General features: G+C 45.3%; 1 protein-coding gene across 1 annotated transcript in view; it reads left to right on the top strand.

Moving 5' to 3' along the window:
* sipa1 (signal-induced proliferation-associated 1) overlaps positions 1–24390 on the top strand; it is a gene marked incomplete at both ends in the record, with an annotated part of 72445 nt that overhangs the window by 40238 nt on the left and 7817 nt on the right. Inside the window, 2 exons of the mRNA XM_084320555.1 lie at positions 8582–8680; positions 23559–23607. Coding sequence (XP_084176681.1) covers positions 8582–8680; positions 23559–23607 — 148 coding nt within the window. The remainder of the gene's footprint in view (positions 1–8581; positions 8681–23558; positions 23608–24390) is intronic.

The raw sequence follows: 24390 nt of genomic DNA, 5'->3' as shown, positions 1-24390 counted from the left end.
CCATGCGTGAGAGAGGAACGAAAAAGAATGGAGAACCAGCCCCAAGCACACCGTACTTGGTATTCCCAGGCGGTCTCCCAACCAAGTACTAACCAGGACCAACCTGTGTAGCGGCCGAGATCTGACGAGATCGAGCGTGTACAGGTTGGCATGGCCGTAAGCCATTACGACAGTGCTGAGTAAAAAACGTACCCAACTAGGGTCTCCATAGCGCTTAACCCCGTGACACCCGGACCGACCTGGCATTTTTTCCCCCTGAAAAAAGCCCAAGTCCCTCAGGGTACCAGAACAGCAGATCTGCATCCCCGGCGGACAACGGGTTTAACTGATCCGGACCAGCGTGACCAGAACCAGTCCCGTGCCCTAACCACGCCGACATGCCTACTCCAGGAGAAAGGGCAGATATGCGTGTTGATCTTAAACATGAAAAGAAGGCGCCACCCAGACGTTCGGGGCGAACCGCGCCCGGTGGCCCACCCCCAGGGCGTGAGACCCCTCTACATATGTTTAGATCCATTCCGTCATCATCCCCCAGATATGAACGAGAATCCGTCGATAACCAAACCAGGTCGTCGGATTTGGTCGTCGGAAGAGGAAAAACCTCCATCCCAGTTGCTTTATAAAAACGCCGTTTTAACCTCAAGCAACCAAGGCGTGCCAGTCAGTCGCCTGTTTACAGAACACCCCGAGCTAGCACTATGCGTGCGTCGGGACACACCCACATCAATGAACAGGCTATTTAGACCTGTCATTGAATCCCCAAGGCGCCCAGGGGAACGACAAGAGGGGTGTGATACTTCCTAACTCCAACTCTTTTTAATAGAAAAGAAGGAAGCACCAACAGTATGTATCCCAGTCTACACAGCCGGGGGTAAAATTTTTTCACATTTTTACATCCCACCACCCTCCCATAGGAAGAAGATGGGAATCCCCAGAGAGACTTCCCACGCGAGCTGTACAGATTGAAAAGAATATATTGCACCTTGAGCCATGTAAAAAATTGGTTTTAGGGCTCTCCGGGGAGGAGGCACTGAACCCATACACACTCAATAATCGAATTGAATCGAATACATACACAATAGAGTAGGCCTCCTTCTTGAGGGTCCACTCACCTTGACAATCTGAGGAGGAGGCTCTGTACTCTGAAGGAAGCTCCCTCACATGGAAGGAGAGTCCCAACTCACAGAAGGCCCGAATAGGAGCTTGGTGAGGAGGAGCCCTGACCACCCCCCGAAACAGATCCATCACATGGACCTGAACAGCACACGGAAGTCTTATCAACAGAGACGCGCACAGTGACGTACTCTATGGCGGGGGAATTTCTGCGGTGCACACGCCCAATATTCCAGGGCGTGGGACCAGGAAACTCCCTCCCCCCCCCTCACCCTGTAACGTGCCGAACCGCAACGTGACAGGAACCTTGAAGGACAGGTGGGTTTACCCCTGACCAACAGAAAAAAGGGGGAGGAAAGGTTACCAGTTCACCCCTTTACGACCCCACACCCATGATACGATGTAATGACAAAAAGAGAGTATGACACAGTCATAGTCAGCTCCATGAAGCGTCTAACAGCTTCACACAGCGCATGAGCTAACCTGCCATCAGATTTTTACGAAGGGAAAAAAAAAAACACAGAATAGAGAGGGCTCTCCAAGAGCCCCGGTACCAACTTACACATGTGTGCTTCTGTGGCCAGCCCAACCCAGTTGTAGGTCACATGACACACACAACCCATCATCACCTACAAAAAATGGCAAAAACACTCTACAGAGGAACGCCGTTTTTCATAATGAGAGAATACATAATTCTCGATTAGTATCGGCCACAGGCCTTGCTAAGCACACACGAAAGCGACCAAACAATCTTTTATTTTAGGAAAATAAAGTTTCTCAAGCAGTTTTAGCACAACTTCAGCAATCAAGCTAAAGGTTACATCGTATCCCTACCACACAGTGACAAAATGTAGTGTAACAACATGTCTGAGTAGGAGGATGAAGAAGTCCCCAGGGAACCGGGGGGAAACACAATCCTCCTACTTTACCCTTAATACGGCCAGTTAAAACAGGAAAACCTGTTAATATGTGAACACACTGTTCATTGTCATTACAGGCTGAGAAAAGAATCATTCTTTACTCATATGTCACTAAGCATAGCTTTATAGGTTAGTTTAACCCCCTTAGTTGTGAGTGCACGGTACAAGAACACATATGATGTTTCTCAACACAACAAACCAGATCATTTTCACATCTGTAATAAACAACCCGATTTGCATGGAGAAGCTATTACCAGTGACAAGACAATTCACACATAACCCGCATCGTATCCTAAATGTAGTGCAGCAACACACGTTTTGGAAAACATCGTTAATTACAAAACATTTAGAAGGGAAAGAAAGAAGAAGTGTTCAAGATCTGGTCGAGACCTTGCCTACCGGGAGCGCAGATCAAGCGAAGTGCAGTCTCTAACAATGGCACCGAAGTAAACACAGCCTCCTGTGTTTGACGACACGGGCAGCTCGCTGCTCCAACCCGCCGCTACGGTGCTCCTTGTTGACGCAGACGCCGGCCTGGCTCAGGGCAGGTTCGACGAACATCCTCTGTCAAAGATGACGTCATAGTCAAGAGTGTTTAAAACATGTTATAGTCACAGCACGTTCATCAGTGTAGCATTAAGCTAACGGCCGCACTCGGCCGATAGCAGCAAGTTAACGTTACCTAGCCTAGCCTAGGTAGGCCAAAACTAGCACGCAAGCTAACGTTTCCTAGCCTAGTTGACACAACAGACTAACGCCGCAGCTAATAGCTGACTGGCCAACAGTAGGCCACAACTAGCACGCAAGCTAAGCAGCTATCACCTGAACTTGTACACAATGATATAACAAGCCACACTCAGACATGCCGCCGGTCTGAAACCCTCCTCACTGTTTAAGAGAGAAGAGAAACGAGATGTTAACACAGTTTACAACGGTGATTTTACCAACATCCGACGGAGCCAGCAGAAGTCCCATCTGGAACTGTAGCTGACTTGAACACAGATATTCCGATAACGAACATCCACGCCCACGTTTCCTCGTGAGGGTAAACTCTCATTTGTATATGACAGATGGGGCCTCATGGTGACAGAGAAACATCCACTCGTCCAGAGAACACAGGGATCACCAGTGTCAATGGTCGTGGCCCACTAGTTAACCATAATGGGCTTCAGACCAGGGTCCTCCGAAGTCGCCTAAAAGCTGAACCAAGGACCCTAGTTTGGGGCCGGTTTTCGTAAACATTGTCAACTAGCCCCCATAGCACTAACAGACAAGTGGCATTCCGCAAGCAACATTACTCACCAACCTGGAACGCACCGCTTCTCACAACAGTCGGTGCGTCACTACAGTCCAGCTGCACCGTCGGAGGGTTTCACTCCGTCCAGCCGCAGCAAAGAAGACTGCAGTTGGGAGGTATGTAGCGGCGTGAACCCCCAATACGAAAAAACCAGTGGAGTTTGTAGAATGATCACCATCTTCCAGACACTCCAGTACAAAGACAATATCGCCGTATTTTCTCAAAAAAAGTGAGAGAGAAAATAAAGATATGATGTCCACGTATCTCTTGTTCATCCTTTCCTCAGAGCTAAATATTTTTTTTTCACGTCAAGTGGGCATGTGAGCAGCACTTAGCTTGTGATGAAATTTGAGAAGGAGATGAGTGTGTGGCACCACCCCTGCTTATGTAGGTAAGCGGATGGGGGTGTGGCCAGATGAATGCTGGCATTTAAAGGTACATTTTGAAATTTATTCAGTATATATATGCTGAAGCGAGATATATGCAATGTGACGCTGAGCGGGAGCTAGTGTGATACAGAACTCTCCAAGACCTCTCTGTGAACTATTATGGCACATTTACTTTGGTAGAAAATAGTTAATTCATTCAATCTTTATTTAATCTGGAAAGATCATTGAGAGCAGCTCTCATTTACAGTGACGTCGAGAGGAACAAAACATAATACAAAAACAATATAGAAACAGAAAAGTCAATCAATTAAACAATTAAAATCAATCAAAATAACCACAGACTGGGGTGAAATGGTTGCTATTATATATTTAAACCTACCAATGGATACTAAAGTATTGAGTTTTAAGGTGCTTTGCAAAACATTCCACGTGTCGGTGGCACAGAAGCTAAATGCAGGTTTTCCTGATACAGTGATGAGCTAATCACCAGAACAGTGTGATCAGGTCCAGAACAGTGTGATCAGGTCCAGAACTCCAGTGTGATCAGGTCCAGAGCTTCAGTCCAGAAATTAGGTGAAAGATCATCAATAACGGCTTCATACAGACAGAAGAGAGGACCACCCAGCCTTATCACACCTACATGACACTGTTCACAACAAGGTCTGTGGATTATCTTCAGTAACTTCTGGAAAGAAGAACCATCCCAAATCCCCCCAAAATGTGGTTGTATATTCAAGCCTTTTTCACTCCCTGCTCCACCCCCCCCCCCCCCCCCCCCCCCCATCACCCCCTACCGGCTCTGACAAAAAGAGGAGACAGATGGGCGGCTGGAGGGGCCTATTTGAGGAGGCCCTTTTGCACCATCTGCTCTCTCTCTCTCTCTCTCTCTCTCTCTCTCTCTCTCTCTCTCTCTCTCCCCCCCTCTCTCTCTCTCTCTCTCTCTCTCTCTCTCTCTCTCTCTATCTATCTGTGACGATGACTGATCATACAGCCCCCATAACAGTACACTCACTCACTCACTCACTCACTCACTCACTCACTCACTCATTCCTGCAAATTATAATTTTTTGGTGACAACACATTCTTTTTATTTATTTATTTTACCCTTAACTTTTCAGATGATACTGATGTTAGAGAGATGTTTTCAGACGGTACTGATGCTGGAGAGATGTTTTCAGACGGTACTGATGTTAGATGTTTTCAGACGGTACTGATGTTAGAGAGATGTTTTCAGACGGTACTGATGTTAGAGAGATCTTTTCAGATGGTACTGATGTCAGAGAGATGTTTTCAGATGGTACTGATGTTAGAGAGATGTTCTCAGACGGTACTGATGTTAGAGAGATGTTTTCAGACGGTACTGATGTTTGAGAGATGTTTTCAGATGGTACTGATGTCAGATAGATGTTTTCAGATGATACTTAATTATGTTAGATATATGTTTTCAGATGGTAATTATGTTAGATACAGTGTTGTAGTCAAGTCACTAAATCTAGAGTCAGAGTCGAGTCTCGATTCCCCAGTGTCCGAGTCACCAAAGAAGAGCCCGAGTCGAGTCCCCATTACCCTAGTCCGAGTCCAAGTCATCAAGATTGAGTTCACTCCACTCTGGCAGTCAAAGAGCTGACAGTGGTCACCATTTCAAATGGAGTTTATTTACTGTGTGACACAATAGCCAAACAAATGCACTAGCCATCAATATCTTATGCCAAATGGACGTATTACAAAAAAATTACTGTATTTATCAATTAACAAATCCGAGTCCTCGTTAGGGATGCACCGATCCGACTTTTTCAGTCCCGATACCGATCCGATACCCATTGTCCAAATTTGTTTTACAAAAAAGTAAAAAAAAAAAAAAAGAAAATTTTATCCAAGTTTTTTTAATTTTATTATTATTATTAAAATATATTTTGTTTTTAAGAATTGTAAAGGATCACAAGTGTGTTTTTGATTTGTTGTAAACAAAGATAGAAAATAAACTTCATTCATTCAATTAATAAACTGTATGCCTCACTGTCACTGTGTGGAAGAGACTGGGATCATTATTTTGTGCAAGGCAACATCAGGCTTGACTTAAAACATTACTTTCCTAACTTAGTGAAACTAAATGTAACAAATTAACACATAGATATAAATGTACTGAATAGTTATTTCTTATTTGATTTATTACAAATTATTTTATAATATTTTTATTATTAAATAATCCGATATATATAAAAAGATTTACCGATACCCGTTCCAGCTATTTTACTGATATCGGCGGCCGATACCGATACCAATATCGGATCAGTGCAGGGTTCGAAATTAACGGGGGCTTGGGGCAAAATGCCCTCGAAAATTGACCAAATGCCCTCGAAAATCAGTTAAGGGGGGCAAGAAAAGCCCCTGACTGTTTACTAATTATATATATAATTATATGCTCTACAGTGCGAGCATTTCACTCGTATTTGCCCCTAATAATATGTGTGTGCGAACCGGAAAAATCATTTACTCGCAGTGTGCGAGTGAAGATTACAAACAGCTCCGCTGTTAATAGTTCAGAAACTACAAGTCCCACATTCCACAAGGCGCATAAACATCCAATCACAGTAGAGTTTCCTGCGGTGACGCGGCTGGTTTCATGCGAGAGAAAGGAAATGAAAACACAAACACAGTACGTGCTGGAAAATAGAGTCACGGTACCATAGGCAAGTTATACATTCAGAATCAGACAACGCTAAAAATTCAGCCAGCCATGAAGCCCATTCATTTTTATTTTGAGCAAAAGAGAGAGACGAGGAGAAAGAGGAATCCGGCGAGGCAGCTAATGTTACTGAGGCGGATAACGTTAGCGAAGTTAGCACACGCACACTGTGGGCCAGCCAGTGACTTTGGTGGTGTGTGCCGATGTGTGTCCCGTTCCCGTTTGCACACACACATACACACACGCACATAGTAAGCCATCACTGGGAACGCTCAGAGGAAAGGGGGGCTGAGAATATCTGTGTCTATCTGTGTGTGTGTCTCGCTCTCTCTCCCTCTCCCTCTCTACATCTCTCTCTCCTGAACCTATTTAATTCAAAAGGAAGACATTGATGGACAGTAGCTATAGTATAAATTATAGCTCGGTTGTAGCTGTAACAGAATAATTGTATTAACTATTAATTAACTATTATTCAATAGCGTTTTAATTATAATGAATTAAATAATTGTATAAAGAATTTTCCATGTTCTGTCATCTAATAATATATTCCATTGCCTTTCCTATCTGTATCAAAGTCAAAATGTTGGTATCGTGACAACACTACAACATACAAAAGCAGCTTGACAACCGATATCCTTTGCGTCTAGTAGGCATGGGCCAATTTGTGATTTTGGTGGTATGTGCTATTTGCACAGATGTTTATCCCTTAGTATGCACACGCACAGTATAATATGCATGTAATAAATAGTTTGTTAATAAACTCTGTGTTACTTGAACAATTTTCACTGTGCTCCTAAATTTCTTTGTGTGCTCCTAAATTTCTATTTAGATTTTATTTATTTAAATTTTATTTAGGAGCACATGTGCTCCTTGGGAAAAAGGTTAGCGTACAGCCCTATATATGGAGACATTAACATTACGTTATCAAACATAGGGAGGAAGACTGTAAAAAAAGTGTCGACAATGTTTTATAATCTTTATGTTAATTTTCATCATAAAAATTCTGTGCTCCCGAAATACAAAGAAAGCCCCCGAAAATCAATTAAGGGGGGGCAAAAAAAGCCCTGGATTTTTTTATTTATTTCTAACCCTGGATCAGTGCATCCCTAGTCCTCGTCTGCACCTTCCAAGTCCGAATGCAGTCAATGTTCGAGTCCAAGTCCATGTCCGAGTCATCAGTGCTCAAGTCCAAGTCGAGTCACGAGTCCTGAAAATCAGTCCAGGACTCGGACTCGAGTTACAACACTGTATCTAACACTGGTTAGATATATATTTTCAGATGGTACTGATGTTAGCAGGGAGAACATCAGACAAAGCTTAGCAAGTGACTATATGTTGCGTTCACATTTTATATTCAGTTTCATGATAATTCAATTGGTTTCAAATACCTAAAAGCAAGTGAAAGTTTCTGGGTGACTTTATTTTATTTAAATGAATCATATAATCATAACACAAGGACATTTATTGAAACTAGCAACATTTTAAGCCAGTGAAGTAATTTGACTTAAGATATCTTAATTTCTTTTAGCTTGATGCTGTAAGTCTAGTTGCAAGATAAATACAGATCATTATGTGAAGGATCCTCTTCTTCTTGCACCTTCCTGAGCTTTGATATTGAATCTGCTCAGCAATGTGACAGTACCCCCCAGTGGTGTATCTCTGTCATTGTTGGACTTGACTTCAATGAGACCCACCTTGTTTTATCCGTTTGTTTGACTTGGACCACACAATGTGTTCTATTCAGCTGCTCATCATATCTGTGTTCTATTCAGCTGTTCATATCTGTGTTCTATTCAGCTGTTCATAGTTGTGTTCTATTCAGCTGTTCATATCTGTGTTCTATTCAGCTGTTCATATCTGAGTTCATATCAGATAGCTGCTCATTAATTTCACCATCTTACCGGGTCTATTGTCCTACAGTATATTCAGTGTACTTGTCTGAAACGCCCCTCTCTCTCTGCCTCTCCCTCTCCCTCCCTCCCTCTCTCTCTCTCTCTCTCTCTCTCTCTCTCTCTCTCTCTCTCTCTCTCTCTCTCTCTCTCTCTCTCTCTCTCTCTCTCTCTCTCTCTCTCTCTCTCTCTCTCTCTCTCTCTCTCTCTCTCTATCTCTCTGTCTCTCTCTCTGTGTCTGTCTCACTCTCTCTCTCTCTCTCTCCCTGTCTCTCTCTCTCTCTCAGTCCTCTCAGAGACAACAGATTCGTCTGAAGAGGAGTGGCAGTCCATCGCTGATCTGGCCACTCACTGCAGGAGCATTCTAGAAGCCTTGTCACGAGAGGGTGAGAAGAACACCTCTTTTACTTAATATATACTTAATATGTAAGGGATAATGTATAGCTACGAGGTCATTGTCGCAAAATAATTGACCGACACAGAGTTTAAAATACCGAGGCGCCTCGCCGAGGTGTTTTAAACGTCAGTGAAGGTCAATTATTTTGCGACAATGATCGAGTATAGCTATACATTATCCCGCTTATTACATGGCTAACTTACTAACAATATACCTAATTAATTTTACATCGACTCGCAACACTGGTTCTGGGCTTCTGGCTCCGCTCGTCGCTCCGCCCCCTGTCATCGCCGGCAGCTTCGCCGGCGGCGGCACTGATGTCAGTGGGCTTGATTGCGAACAGCTGCGCACAGCGGTCATTATTGTGGGCTTGATTGCGAACAGCTGCGCACAGCGGTCATTATTGTGTGATAATTGACCGCTGCTAGGGGTAACGGAGCGCTATTGACCAATCACAAGCAAGCATTTCGGCGAATGTGAAAACGCCATGTAATAAATACCCATAATGGAGATTAGCACCTCTTTTACTTTATATATACTTATTACATGGCGTTTTCACATTCGCCGAAATGCTTGCTTGTGATTGGTCAATAGCGCTCCGTTACCCCTAGCAGCGGTCAATTATCACACAATAATGACCGCTGTGCGCAGCTGTTCGCAATCAAGCCCACAATAATGACCGCTGTGCGCAGCTGTTCGCAATCAAGCCCACTGACATCAGTGCTGCCGCCGGCGAAGCTGCCGGCGATGACAGGGGGCGGAGCGACGAGCGGAGCCAGAAGCCCAGAACCAGTGTTGCGAGTCGATGTAAAATGAATTAGGTATATTGTTAGTAAGTTAGCCATGTAATAAGCGGGATAATGTATAGCTATACTCGATCATTGTCGCAAAATAATTGACCTTCACTGACGTTTAAAACACCTCGGCGAGGCGCCTCGGTATTTTACACTCTGTGTCGGTCAATTATTTTGCGACAATGACCTCGTAGCTATACATTATCCCTTACTTAACCTCTTAACACTTTCAGAGCCGGCCGTGTTTTCCTTTTTACCCCCTTGAATGCCCATCAACCACTTCAATGTTAGCGTTAATATCGCCTAATCTATGTTTTAAATTATGGCTATGTGTCTAATCTGCCCGTCGCTTATCAATGACTCATTTTCCAGTCAACATTGTCGAAGCGGATTGTTTATTTATCCGTTCATTTCCGTTTTATAGCATTTTGAAAAGCCCTCGTTTTCACGGAAAATAAAAAGATTCCGTGATAAACGCCCTGTACTGGAATATTCTAGAACGTTGTAATTTTTCGGCCTATTTATGAATCGTTTTCAAATAAACGCTAGATTATCGATAGTATATGTGTACGTATGCACGCTGGTGCCGCAAGCTGAAAATCGATTCTCTTAGTTCCTGATCGCTCGCACAGCCAAACAGCCATATCACACATAGGGGAAAAGCTTATATCGCCGTGAAAACAGGTCTGATTATCCTAAGACTGGTAAAATAGATTCCTTACATGAGATCAGATGGTATCCAAAAAGATTATTCCAATTCCTGATCGCCATTCCAAAAATCGATCCTTTTATTGATCCAATGCTACGTACTGTAAAGACATATTACACACTGTTCTGATGGTCCACAATGACTCAGAGCGGCTCGGGGTACATGCGTGAGAAGTACACACTGCTTTGCAATCTGTTTGCACACAAACATTATATAAAATCACATTCTGAGGTCAGTGTTAAAGTGCCACATGGAAGAGGTCTGGTTAGTGGTTGGAGTTAGAGGTGGTCTAGGTCTGGTTAGGGTAACTTAGGGGTAGTTAAGCATTCATTATAATTTATTATTATTATTTAGATAGATGGATGTAAAGGGCTAGACCAACTCTTAACCCCTATCCGGACCTAGACCACCTCTAAGTCACAACCCTAACTTAGGGGTTAAAATTAGAGGTGGTCTAGGTCTGGTTAGGGGTTAGAGGTGGTCTAGGTCTGGTTATACTGATCCGATACCAGTGCATACATAAAAAAAAAATTATATTATATAAATAAAACTTTTTTCTTTTCTTTTTTACAGCTACTGTTTTCTATATACTGTTTTTAGTAATAACTAGAAAGTAATGGTATTTATTCAACAACAGGTGATTGTATAGATTAGTATTAGTATCATTAATTGACAACTAAGCTCAATGAGTCACCCACGGAATGGTTGTTGGCACATTGGTTCCGCACGGACGTTACACGTTGTTGCGCACTTCCTATCCAGCCTGCTCCCCTTCCAGTTAGCTAGTAGTAACGTCTATGTTGTGATTTTTAATGCAAAATAAATATTCAACATTCTCTTTTGAGACTCCGCCTCAGACTCTTATCATTTGGCACTAAAAGCTAAACATTGTCACCGGTATGTCTGTCCGCAACATGTCATTAATTGTGTGGGAGAGGTCGATCAGTGACTACATTAATGTGAGTTAGGTTAGCCAGTTAGCATGAGCTACCGTTTAGGTAGATGGAAAGAATGTAACGTTACTGGTGATTTACCTTGGAATACTCCTTTGCCAACTTGCTGTACTTTGCTTGCAGGTCTGTAGCTGGATTATGAATAGTCCCAACTTTAGCCAAGGTAACGTTAAGCTAAAACTAGCTTTTCAAATAGCTCTACAGCTAATGCTAATAACGGAGCTCCGCGTCACACTGCTCTACTCGGGACAATGGCATTAAGAAAAGTTATAATTATTTTGTCTCGTCTTGTTTTAGTCAACAATAGCAACATACATGAAGATAAATTTCGTCCTGGTTTTTGTAAATTACATTTTTGTGTCCTCAGTTGCGGTCAACGATATTTAATAAACTATTTAGTCTCGTTAGCGTCACGTGGTCTTCAATAACGTGACGTCACGTCTCGTTGTCGTCATGAAAAAAACCTTCGTTGACGAACATCTTTCGTCATCAATTTAGTCAACAAAATTAACACTGGTGAGAAGTAAAATGTGGATTCCGGAGTTTTTTTTTCTCATCCATTTTCATTGAGTCCATTCCAAAAGGGTGCATTACCATCTGGGAGACGATAGGGGGCGCTTTTTTCACATCTGAGCGCCTGGTGGGGCTGGTTTCCCAACGGTAGACTCGGTTGATGAAATATGAATTCAGCTCGCTAATAAAAGAAATTTCACGCTAATTATCGTGCTGGGCATTCAGGGGGCAGGCTGCTAACACGTGTTATGTCATGGCTGGCATTCAAAGTGTTAAGCATCGGGCAAAAATGGGGCGACTTTTCTTTCGTTTTTGATGATTGCATACCCAAAGTAATTAGCTATTTATTATACTTTATATGTATAGCACATGCATGAGTCTGGTCTCTTTCGAATGGTAACATTCTGAAGCTTTGTATACAATAAAGAAAAATCACTTTGAGTGCTAATGAAATAGAGTAACAGAGGTTTTGAACACACAGAAGTAAAGGTTTTGTGTACTCACATTTCTGTTTAGTGGTTGCCAGATACCTGTTTTTAAATTCCAGCTGAGAGATTATCCAAAATGGCCGACCACTTCCATAAATTTCGCCTCTCGAGTCAAAACAAAGGACTTCTTCATCTTCTTGTCTCACCTTCCCCCACTCTGAGCACCCGTCTCTCTCAAAACACTGGAAAAGGCAATTTTTACAATAGGGGACCTTTAACCCTAACCTTACTGTTTATAAACCTAACCCTTACTGTTGTGAAGGGCCAGATTAAACCGAATATATATATTTATTTATATATATATATTTAATTGTATTTGTATATTCTCTAATATTCCCTGATATCCCTTGTATATTCCTTGTACAATATGCATTGAATATCCATTCTAGCCTACTGAACATCCCATAATAGTCTCCATTCTACTATTGGTCGAGACCTTGGTGCCAGGCTGCCATACCCCTCAGACCCAGTTCAAACGTACCGCTCCACATGTACGAACAAGTCCTAGTTCCGCGTAGGAATCTGGCTACCGCACCACTAATGGGACTATTTGTTCATAGTGCGTATATATACTGCGCTACTAAAGTAGGACTTTCTTTTCAGTCCAGTTTCTTACCCTCCAATAGAGTCACAGACGTAAAGCCTCCCCGCGACGCCACGTGTGGGAGTAAGGCCAAGTTCGCCTACCATCGGTATTGAGACATCGTGTATATTGGTATTTGAATGGTCATATTTGGCACTATATCGTCGAGTTGGACGTAGTCTATTGAGCTAATAATAGTCTGTTAATATATAGTGCTTCGTGTGGTGAGAATACTACCGTAGTCAGTACCCCATCGTTTCGGGCAGAGAACTGGCTGCTTACCCAGGGTGGTTGACCCATGTGAAGCAGCACCCGAGGAGCCCCAGAGCCGACGAGCGAGTGGACCTGTATACCGGATTATTCTACCGACGACAGCCCGCCTTCCCAGGCACGGATTATGCTTTGTATACTTTGATTATTCCATGGATAAAGACCCCCGACACTGCCGTGTGTTGGAACCCCCCCCCCTGGAGAGGACGCAAGGTGAGGAGACGCTCTGCAAGACGAGGTCGCTTCACGTCTCTCCCCCGTGGACCGGAGAGAGCCGGCCCACAAAGAGTCCACCTGCTTTCATCTGTGGTCCAAGGATCGCCGGCGCATTGAACGGCACTACAGTGGGTTCACCTGGGATACCCTTGGCCGGACGAGGCAGCCGGATTCTACCCCCCCCCCCTCCTACTCCTGTCGGCTTACAAGCGACCGGATTAACCCCCCCTTAGTGTATCCAGTCTTATAATCATTAAAGTATCATTGCTGTTATTCCTTAACTATTCCAGGTCGTATATTTACCACCTGCGCCATCAGAGATTGGACATTCTCTATTGATATACCGACGAATACTCTTTGCCATAAAAGTGCATACTATTTCAATTCATAAATGTAATTAAGTGATTAAGTGCTTGCTCTACACACCATTGCTGTGTAGTAATAAACGCATACTTCGACTTCGTACATTTGTGTTGGATCCGTTTCATCTACGTGAGAGTGTTCATGATAATATATTTATGCCGTGTACTGGGTGGCCGAATATTAAGTACAAAGGTAGTGGTAGTAAGTATCATATCTAGTAATACAGTCAGGGAATTGTACCCCTCAGTTACAATTGGTCCTTCGAGCCGGATGGTAATTAGTGTAATATTAATATAGTGTTATTAATATTGAAATGGCCTATGATGAACACTCCACGAAACGATCCTCCTAACCAACGCCCGCAGCGCGAACGACGGCTCCCTCAGTACTTAGAGGCTTACGCTGTCAGTCAACAACCTAGTCTTCTACTAACAGTAAACGCGGTAAAACTAGAAAGTAAAAGTATGTCTAACCCCAACGCCCAGACTACCCCGACCATAGAGGCCCCTACGGGCTCTAATGTAACTGACCAAGTTCACGGTGGGGACCAGTGGGAACCAGACATGACTTCACACCCCGCCAGTACTGAAGAAGTAGTCCCCGATGAGTCCCGGGAGGAATACAACGCTACAGAGAGAGAACTCGGCACGGAAGAAGACGGGGAGAGCACCGTGGAGATAGAGCTCCAAGGCTCCGCAAGGAGTACCCCGAGGGAAGGCTCCCCTATACAACCGCCTTCTCCCAGCGAGGCAGAGAGGACCCTACAGCAGGCCTTCCTCATCAGCCTGAACGCCGCTGCTGAACGCGACCGACTGCAGATCCAGCAGCGAAGCGAACACGAGCAGATACGTCTAGAAATAAGACGCATTCAGATGGAAGAGAATGTGGCCCGAGAACGAGCCGGTGCTCAACGGGACGCAGCGCGCGACAGACAGCAGTCGCAACTAATAGAACAGCTGATCAGACGGACAACACCCTCTCCCTCCGCCAGAGGCTCCAGGAACTCGTCTAGACACACCTCCAGGGCGGCATCCCCTAGCCGAGTAAACAACCCTGAACTTGACCAACAGACGAGGTCTATACCCCCCACAGACCACCTCCCCCCACCGGTCCAAGCGAGACCTAGCAACCGGGAAGGAGCAGCATATCCTGTGGAGAGGCTAAACCAGAGACTACAAGCACTGGATGACCTAACTGAAGACGAAGAGGAAGAGGAGGAGAACCACGCCCGAAGACAGCACAGTACTCTACCGGACCAGGAGGTCCGGTACAGCCCAGGCTATACTCCCGCGGAGCTGCGCTACAGACCCCCGACTCTATACACGGGTGAGCACGACGCACGACCCGCACCGAGGAACAGCACCTGGACAAGCGGGCCATGGTACACTGCCGGTACCAGCCCATACCAAGGAGCGGGAGGAGACTCGCCTAGGAGGCCTCTCCCCCAACGCTCGCCGATGTATCCACAGTCAGCGTCATACATTGGCACGCCTATGGTACCCGACTTCACCCAAGAGAACCGGGCCCAGTATACAGAACTCTGCATGTGTCTGGAGACCATGTTGGTGGATGTATTGGATGAACGCCACAAATACGCCATCCTACTGAAGCACTTAAAGGTGCCCCGCGCACATAATATAGCGCTCGCCTACGCGACTTCCACCACCCCATACACAGCAGCGCTGGTAGCATTGGACCAGAGGTATGGGCGCATATGGGATTACGTGATCCAGGAGATCCGACACATCGACCGCTTACCCCCAGCAATAGACAATCGAGCACTGGACGACCTGTCCATCAGAGTGCAGTCCCTGGTAGGGATGTTGGGAGCGCAAAGAGAGAAGGGGAGGCATGAACTTTACGCCAACTCAAATGTGGAAAGGATTCTGGAGAAGCTGCCGCCCGCTCGTCAGGAGCGCTTTAGGCGGCAGAGGGACCACAGAGACCCGAATGGCCCCGAACCGAACCTCCTCGATCTAGCAGACTTCCTGGCGAGAGAAGTCAGCAGCCTACGGCTAGATACATTCGGACGGAGCACCCCTGGCTCCAGAGAAGGAACCAGACGACTAAATGATGGAAGAAGATCGGTGACTGTGATGCACCAATCGGAGTCAGTACCGAGCAGCAGGAGCCACAGTACCCCCTCCAGAACGGAGAAGTGGAAGATAGTGTGCCCCTACTGTGAGAAAGAACACTGGCTAGCGCAATGTGACTCCTTCCCCAAGCTGAACGCGGAGGAAGCAGGTCAATGGATAAAGTCCAACAAGCGCTGCTTTCGCTGTGCGCGCTCACACATGGCAGCCGAATGCCGCTTAAAGAAAAGGTGCACCAAGTGCGATGGAGCCCATCTGGACATACTTCACGACAGTAACAGACGGCGCCCTTCACCCGCACCATCCAGCCGCAAAGCGAGCGTCATGTACATCGATCCCGCCAGCAGCAGTGGAGCCCGAGTACTCCTAAAAGTAGTGCGTGTGACACTAAGCTACCAGAATAAAGTCCTGGACACTTACGCCGTCCTCGATGACGGGTCAGAGAAGATCCTGCTGCTCGCCTCCGCTGCGGCCCAGCTAGGGCTGCGGGGAAGCGAAACCCAAATGACAATTCGGACAATAAGACGAGATTTGAAGACGATAAAGGGCGAGAATGTCTCATTCTCTATCGCAGCAAGCGGCCAGCCTGAGCGACGGTACCAGATTACAGACGCTTTCACCAGCCAAGAAATAGGACTGTCGCGGTACACATACCCCGTCGCCAAGCTGATGGAGAAATATGTACATCTGCGCAAGTTACCGATCCCGCTCATAGACAATGCTATGCCGACCCTGTTGATAGGCTCCGACCATGCAGACCTCATTGTCCCGATAGACCGGGTTCATACCGGACCCCGAGGCTGTCCTGCAGCAGTCGAGACCCGTTTGGGATGGACTCTCCAAGGCCCGCTCGCCAAATCTCTCAACCGAAGTACAGCCACTAGATGTCTCCACTCCCGAGTCACAGAGGGAGAAACCGCACTCCTGCAACACGTAGAGCGGCTATGGACCTTGGAACAAATGCCCTTTAAGAACGGAAAGAAAGACATTCGCTCTAAAGATGACATTTACGCCATTCACCTCCTCGAGACAGGGACCAAGAGAGTCCCGGTCAACGGCGTGTTGAGATACGCCACGCCACTCCTGCGGCGAGAAGGAATGCCTACTTTCCACGCCAAGACAGACGCCACAGAACGGTACCTGCTGAACACGGAGCGGCGCTTAGCCAAGAACCCCGCCCAAGAGAGTGTATACCGCGCTGAGATTGAGAAGCTCATCACAGCGGGACACGTCACAAAGATGGACATTAAAGAGGCTGACCAGACCACTGAATCGTGGTACGTGCCCCACCACAAGGTCCATCACAACGGTAAAGACCGCATAGTATTTAACTGCAGCTACCAGATCGGATCCCAAAATCTGAATAAAGAGTTACTGCCCGGTCCCACACTCGGCCCCTCCCTACTCGGCGTTCTACTCCGCTTCCGCCAGGAAAAGGTGGCCATCAGCGGGGACATTAAAGGAATGTTCCTGCAGGTGAGATTAGTAGAGGCGGACAAGCCCCTGTTACGGTTCCTATGGAGAGAGAAGCCAGGAGATGAGCACCCAGCCATCTACCAATGGGAAGTCCTCCCCTTCGGAACGACGTGCAGCCCCTGCTGTGCTACATTTGCACTACAGAAACATGTAGCAGAGGACCCAGCAGCGGACAAAGAGGTCCGACACAGCGTAAAGAACAGCTTCTACGTAGACAACTGTCTACAAAGCCTTTCAACCCAAGAAGAAGCCGAGGCTCTCCTGATTAAACTCCGCGCCTCATTGATCAAAGGCGGCTTTGATCTCAGGCAGTGGGCCAGCAGCGATCCGCAAGTACTGCGCAGCCTCTCCTCCGAGGACAAGGCAGCCAGCAGCGAGACCTGGATGGCTACAATCCCGGGAGAAGCCCAGGAGATGACCCTGGGATTGGTGTGGCGATTCAAAACAGATTCGCTTCACTACAGACACAAGCCCCTGACTACGGAGCAGGGAAGGCCGGCGGCGGCGCCGACCACCAGACGGAGTGTGTACACAACACTCGCCCGACAATATGACCCGCTAGGATGTATTCTACCGTACACCACCAGGGCAAAAATGATTGTACGAGCATTGTGGGACAAGGACCAGGGCTGGGACGACCCCATTCCCGCATACCTTGCATCCACCTGGAGAGAGTGGGAGATGGAGCTCCACTCACTCCCAGGCGTTAATATGCGCCGAAGCTACTTCCCACCCACGGTGAGGCCAGAGACATGTAAAATGGACTTACACGTCTTCAGTGACGCCTCAGAGGTCGCATACGGATCAGTAGCCTACTTGCGGGCCCAAGACCAGGGGGGAGAGATCTACACAGCATTTGTCCTCGCCCGCTCGAGAATAGCCCCACGCAAGCAACAATCTATCCCACGTCTAGAGCTCTGCGCAGCCCTAGCCGGAGCGCACCTAGCCACGCTCATCCAACGTGAGCTCACCATACCGGTGTCTAGAACAATCCTGTGGTCAGATTCCACGACGGTACTCGCCTGGATCAAATCGGACTCATGCAAGTACAAAGTCTTCGTGGGAGTCAGAGTCACCGAGATTCAAGACTTAACCGAAGAGTTAACCGGAGAAACAGAGTGGCGCTACGTTGATACAAAACAGAACCCAGCTGACGTCATCACCCGGGGGATGCCCCTGGATGACCTCACCCGTCGCAATGTCTACAGTGACGGCCCCGCATTCCTAAGACTCCCGGAAGGACAGTGGCCCATGCCTATCCCGAGGGAAGCAAGTCCAGAGGAGGTGGAAAATAAGAAGTCTGTGTTCTGTGGATTGAGCACCGTAGCCTCCACCGACCCTAACATAGACGATTGCACGTCCATAGAGAGTGCACAACAAAGAACATTCCTGCGGTACCACCCGGAGTGCAAGTCCCCCGCTGATATGTCAGCAGCTAACTACGAGGAAGCAGAATTGCTTCTACTGCAGCGAGCCCAGAGAGACTCGTTCCCCGATGAATTGGCCTGTCTACAGGGAGGAAAGCCCGTCCCATCCGACAGCAGATTAATTCACCTGGCCCCCGAGAGCGACGCTCATACCCTCATCAGAGTGGGTGGTCGTCTACGCAGAGCCCCCAACACACTCCTGATGGGGCGGCTAGATCCTGCATTACCCCAGACAATGTACCGGCCTGAAGAAGCGAACGGCCGACGAATGTGGAGGTACAGCCAAGTATTAGCCGACAAGTTTTGGAACAGTTTCCTACTGCACTACCTACCGTCTCTACAGACCCGCCAGAAGTGGGTAAAGGAGAGAGACAATTTGACAGAAGGAACAGTCGTCATGATTATTGATCAATCACTGCCCAGAGCTATGTGGCCGGCCGGCCGCATAAGCAAAGTGATCACCGGTGCCGACGGCAAGGTCCGAGCAGCTGAAGTGCTCGTCCAGGGTCGCACTTACACCCGTCCCGTGGCGAGGCTCATAGAACTGCCTCGACTCCCAGACACAATCGATGATGACCATGACCCTACAACCCTATGACTTTGTGAAGTTGACTGACCCCTACAGCAAACCCTTATGTGTAAATAGACAACGCGATTAATCTGTCTCTGTTTAACTGATTAGGTCTGGGACCTATTCAGGGGGTGGCTGTTGTGAAGGGCCAGATTAAACCGAATATATATATTTATTTATATATATATATTTAATTGTATTTGTATATTCTCTAATATTCCCTGATATCCCTTGTATATTCCTTGTACAATATGCATTGAATATCCATTCTAGCCTACTGAACATCCCATAATAGTCTCCATTCTACTATTGGTCGAGACCTTGGTGCCAGGCTGCCATACCCCTCAGACCCAGTTCAAACGTACCGCTCCACATGTACGAACAAGTCCTAGTTCCGCGTAGGAATCTGGCTACCGCACCACTAATGGGACTATTTGTTCATAGTGCGTATATATACTGCGCTACTAAAGTAGGACTTTCTTTTCAGTCCAGTTTCTTACCCTCCAATAGAGTCACAGACGTAAAGCCTCCCCGCGACGCCACGTGTGGGAGTAAGGCCAAGTTCGCCTACCATCGGTATTGAGACATCGTGTATATTGGTATTTGAATGGTCATATTTGGCACTATATCGTCGAGTTGGACGTAGTCTATTGAGCTAATAATAGTCTGTTAATATATAGTGCTTCGTGCGGTGAGAATACTACCGTAGTCAGTACCCCATCGTTTCGGGCAGAGAACTGGCTGCTTACCCAGGGTGGTTGACCCATGTGAAGCAGCACCCGAGGAGCCCCAGAGCCGACGAGCGAGTGGACCTGTATACCGGATTATTCTACCGACGACAGCCCGCCTTCCCAGGCACGGATTATGCTTTGTATACTTTGATTATTCCATGGATAAAGACCCCCGACACTGCCGTGTGTTGGAACCCCCCCCCCTGGAGAGGACGCAAGGTGAGGAGACGCTCTGCAAGACGAGGTCGCTTCACGTCTCTCCCCCGTGGACCGGAGAGAGCCGGCCCACAAAGAGTCCACCTGCTTTCATCTGTGGTCCAAGGATCGCCGGCGCATTGAACGGCACTACAGTGGGTTCACCTGGGATACCCTTGGCCGGACGAGGCAGCCGGATTCTACCCCCCCCCCCTCCTACTCCTGTCGGCTTACAAGCGACCGGATTAACCCCCCCTTAGTGTATCCAGTCTTATAATCATTAAAGTATCATTGCTGTTATTCCTTAACTATTCCAGGTCGTATATTTACCACCTGCGCCATCAGAGATTGGACATTCTCTATTGATATACCGACGAATACTCTTTGCCATAAAAGTGCATACTATTTCAATTCATAAATGTAATTAAGTGATTAAGTGCTTGCTCTACACACCATTGCTGTGTAGTAATAAACGCATACTTCGACTTCGTACATTTGTGTTGGATCCGTTTCATCTACGTGAGAGTGTTCATGATAATATATTTATGCCGTGTACTGGGTGGCCGAATATTAAGTACAAAGGTAGTGGTAGTAAGTATCATATCTAGTAATACAGTCAGGGAATTGTACCCCTCAGTTACACTTACCTTAACACATTGAGTGCCACGCCCCTTCCGGGAAGTGCATAGGCCATGCCACCCATTAACCCCATGTAAACGCTCACCTTGTTTGTAGAGCTAAACCTATATTTTATATTATAGCTATGGATCTAATAACACCGTCGATTGTCAGTGGGTTTCTTCCGGTCAACATGCAAAAAACAGATTATTTTTTCATCAATACATTTCCGTTTTATATCGTGGTGAATATGAGTATAGATATAGTTGTATAGTGATCCTGTGTAATCCCAGATAACTCCATCAAACAGCCCTTTAGTGAAATCCACTAAACACGTTCTCGCCTGATTATCGAATCATCCTGAAATCAACGCTAGATTATCGGTATTATGTTTCATCATGCATGCACGAAAGGGGACGGGGGAAAACCGTCCCTCCGTGCTTTGATCGCAGCCAACGGCACACACACACACACACACACACACACACACAGGCTGCGATCGCGGGGGGGGAAATATCGGATCAACGCAAGATTGATAATATATAGTCCTTACCTTGTCTATGATGTACTGCAAAAAGAATAAGCCAATTATCTGATCGCCATTCCAAATACTGGTCGCGGTAGTGTGTCCCACATTTACCACCAAAGAAAATGAACGGGCGGGCGGTGGAGCCTCGTTGATGCATCGTTATGAGTTGCACGCTGCAGCTCGGCCAGGAAAACAAACCACAACGTTTCAAATGGAGTGCAATAGCGGCCGCAAGGCGTTAGGTGGTCTCAGACAGAGTGCAACACAAACAACAAAATAGCGAATAAAAGAAATAACGATCATAATAACGAGTATACTCATTGTTGGCGGCCAACGATTGGCGGGCTTTGGCGCAGAAACGGTTAACCCTGACCATAATCTTACTGTTTATAAACATTTACATTTAGTCATTTAGCTAACGCTTTTATCCAAAGCGACTTACAAGTTCTGTACATCAAGTCATCAGGAAGGGCACAACTCTATCAGCTGAGTAACAATGTTCATCAACGTGTTGAGTGCTACAGTGTGTAGGTTAGTATATTAGGACAAGTGCATGACAGTAAGGTTAGTTAGGGTTAGTTAGGGTAAACCTAACCCTTACCTTAACCCTAACCTTACTGTTTATAAAGCTAACTCTTACCTCAATCCTAACCTTACTGTTTATTAATCCTTTTTCATAAACACGAGAGACGCACCATAGAAATACTACTTATATGGTTTACCATATTATTCCTATCATAACTTGTGTGTATATGAAAAAAACAACCATACGAATACTATAGATTTACTGTAGGTTATTTTAGCATGGGAAGGGTTAAAACGCAAATGGTTGTGCTTTCCTTTGGGGGAGCGCTGTTGATTGATTCCTTGTTAATTGATTGCTTGTGGGCCTGGATGGAGGACTTACTGAGTACCTGCTCATATTTATCACGACAGGAAAATTAACACGGGCTTGGTGTGAAAACTGCCCTGAAGGTTCAATAACCGCTCCTGTCAGGTTCCTCCGTGTTGACAGGCCATCGATGAGGACCGTGTTCCTCAGCCATTAGATTAATAATGTGCTTATTCCACGTCGCTGAGCGCGCCGGAGAACACGGCACCGCGTTCCAAACCATCAGAAATATTACTGACAGCACCTTTAAAGGGATAGTTCAGATTTTTGGAAACCTAGGTCTATTTCCTACTTACTAGTAGAGTCTAGGGCTGTCCCCGACTAAGGATTTGGATGGTCGACTATGATTGGCCAAAATTTGCCGTTAGTAAAAAAAAGTGAAAAAAAATGTTTTTTTAAGTATATTAATTAATATTTTTTATTTTTTTTATCATTCCATTTGGGCTGTGGGGGGTGCTTAATGTCTGAAGGAGTCGACTGAAGGCTTCTTGTCCTCTGCAAAAGCATGCAATTGGTCCCCTGATGGATACATCTTGATATTTGTCTTGTCTAGTGTGTTCATTAGACGGGTGAAATCCTCTTTCAGTGCCTCTGTGCCTGTTTTCGTAGGCAGTTCACCTCTGGTATGCATGCCATTAGCGTTAGCCACGCTTCTAGGCCTCTTTTCTATTGGAAAGAATGATAAAAAAATATTATACATTTTTTTTTCTTTTTCTTTTTTGACTAAGAGGTTGGCCAGTCGACTACGGCTCCTTTCGACCGATTAGTCGACTAATCGACTAATAGGGGTCAGCCCTAGTAGAGTCCATTCTCAGCACAACTCCAGCTGTTCCTCAGACTAGCTCTGGATAGTTAGCTACAAACCAATGTAAGGTCAATGGGGTCGAGCTCCTGTCTGTACGAGATGACTGAGGTTCACTTTACTCCACAGAGTCGACACAAAGTCGATTTCAGTGTCTTTAATATTAGGGATTAATGAATGTGGCTAATGTGTCTTTAATTTGAGTGATTAATGAATGTGATTAATGTGATTAATGAATGTGACTAATGTGTCTTTAATTTTAAGGATTAATGAATGTGACTAATGTGATTAATGTGATTAATGAATGTGACTAATGTGTCTTTAATATTAGTGATTAATGAATATGACTAATGTGTCTTTAATATTAGTGATTAATGAATATGACTAATGTGTCTTTAATATGAGTGATTAATGAATGTGACTAATGTGATTCATAAATGTGGCAAATGTGTCTTTAATATTAGTGATTAATGAATGTGATTAATGTGATTAATGAATGTGATTAATGAATGTGATTAATGAATGTGATTAATGTGATTAATGCGATTAATGAATGTTATTACTGTGATTACTGCATGTGATTAATGAATGTGATTAATGTGATTAATGTGATTAATGAATGTGATTAATGTGTCCTCTGACAGACCGTAAAGCAGGAGACGGGGGGGACCAGACAGACAAGCTGAAAGACAGGTGTGTTGGTTTGGACACAAGATGCTGTGTAATATATGATAAACACATATAAGTGTGTTTGTTTCATCATACAGTATATGTATTTGTTTCATCATATAGTATATGATAAACACATATAAGTGTGTTTGTTTCATCATACAGTATATGTATTTGTTTCATCATATAGTATATGATAAACACATATAAGTGTATTTGTTTCATCATATAGTATATGATAAACACATATAAGTGTGTTTGTTTCATCATACAGTATATGATAAACACATATAAGTGTGTTTGTTTCATCATACAGTATATGATAAACACATATAAGTGTGTTTGTTTCATCATACAGTATATGTTAAACACATATAAGTGTGTTTGTTTCATCATACAGTATATGTTAAACACATATAAGTGTAGGCATCTCACCAGGGGGTTCAGGGTCCAGCCATTTGCAGCACCTCTGAGAGCACGTTGGGCAGGGGTCTCAAACTCAATTTACCTGGGGGCCGCTGGAGGTAGAGTCTGGGTGAGGCTGGGCTGCATCAAATATTATATATATATATATGATTTTTTTATTTTTTATTTTTTGCTAAATCAACTCTGCCTCTCTTTGTTAATTACAACAAGCAATGCTGTTTGTTATTTAAGATGAGGTCGGACTCGGCACTGACAGATTTGTGTTCATTGTGCTGCTTTTATAAAGCCTCAAATGACGGCTTACAATATTTCATGAAAGCAAAGTGTTTTGTTTGTCTAAGATTTTAAAAGGTTAAAACTTTACAGCACTGACAAAGTTGA

This window comes from Notolepis coatsorum (genome assembly GCF_963971535.1).
Source record: "Notolepis coatsorum genome assembly, chromosome: 8".
In the NCBI taxonomy this organism is placed as follows: Eukaryota; Metazoa; Chordata; class Actinopteri; order Aulopiformes; family Paralepididae; genus Notolepis; species Notolepis coatsorum.
This window is presented reverse-complemented; position numbering and strand designations above follow the sequence as displayed.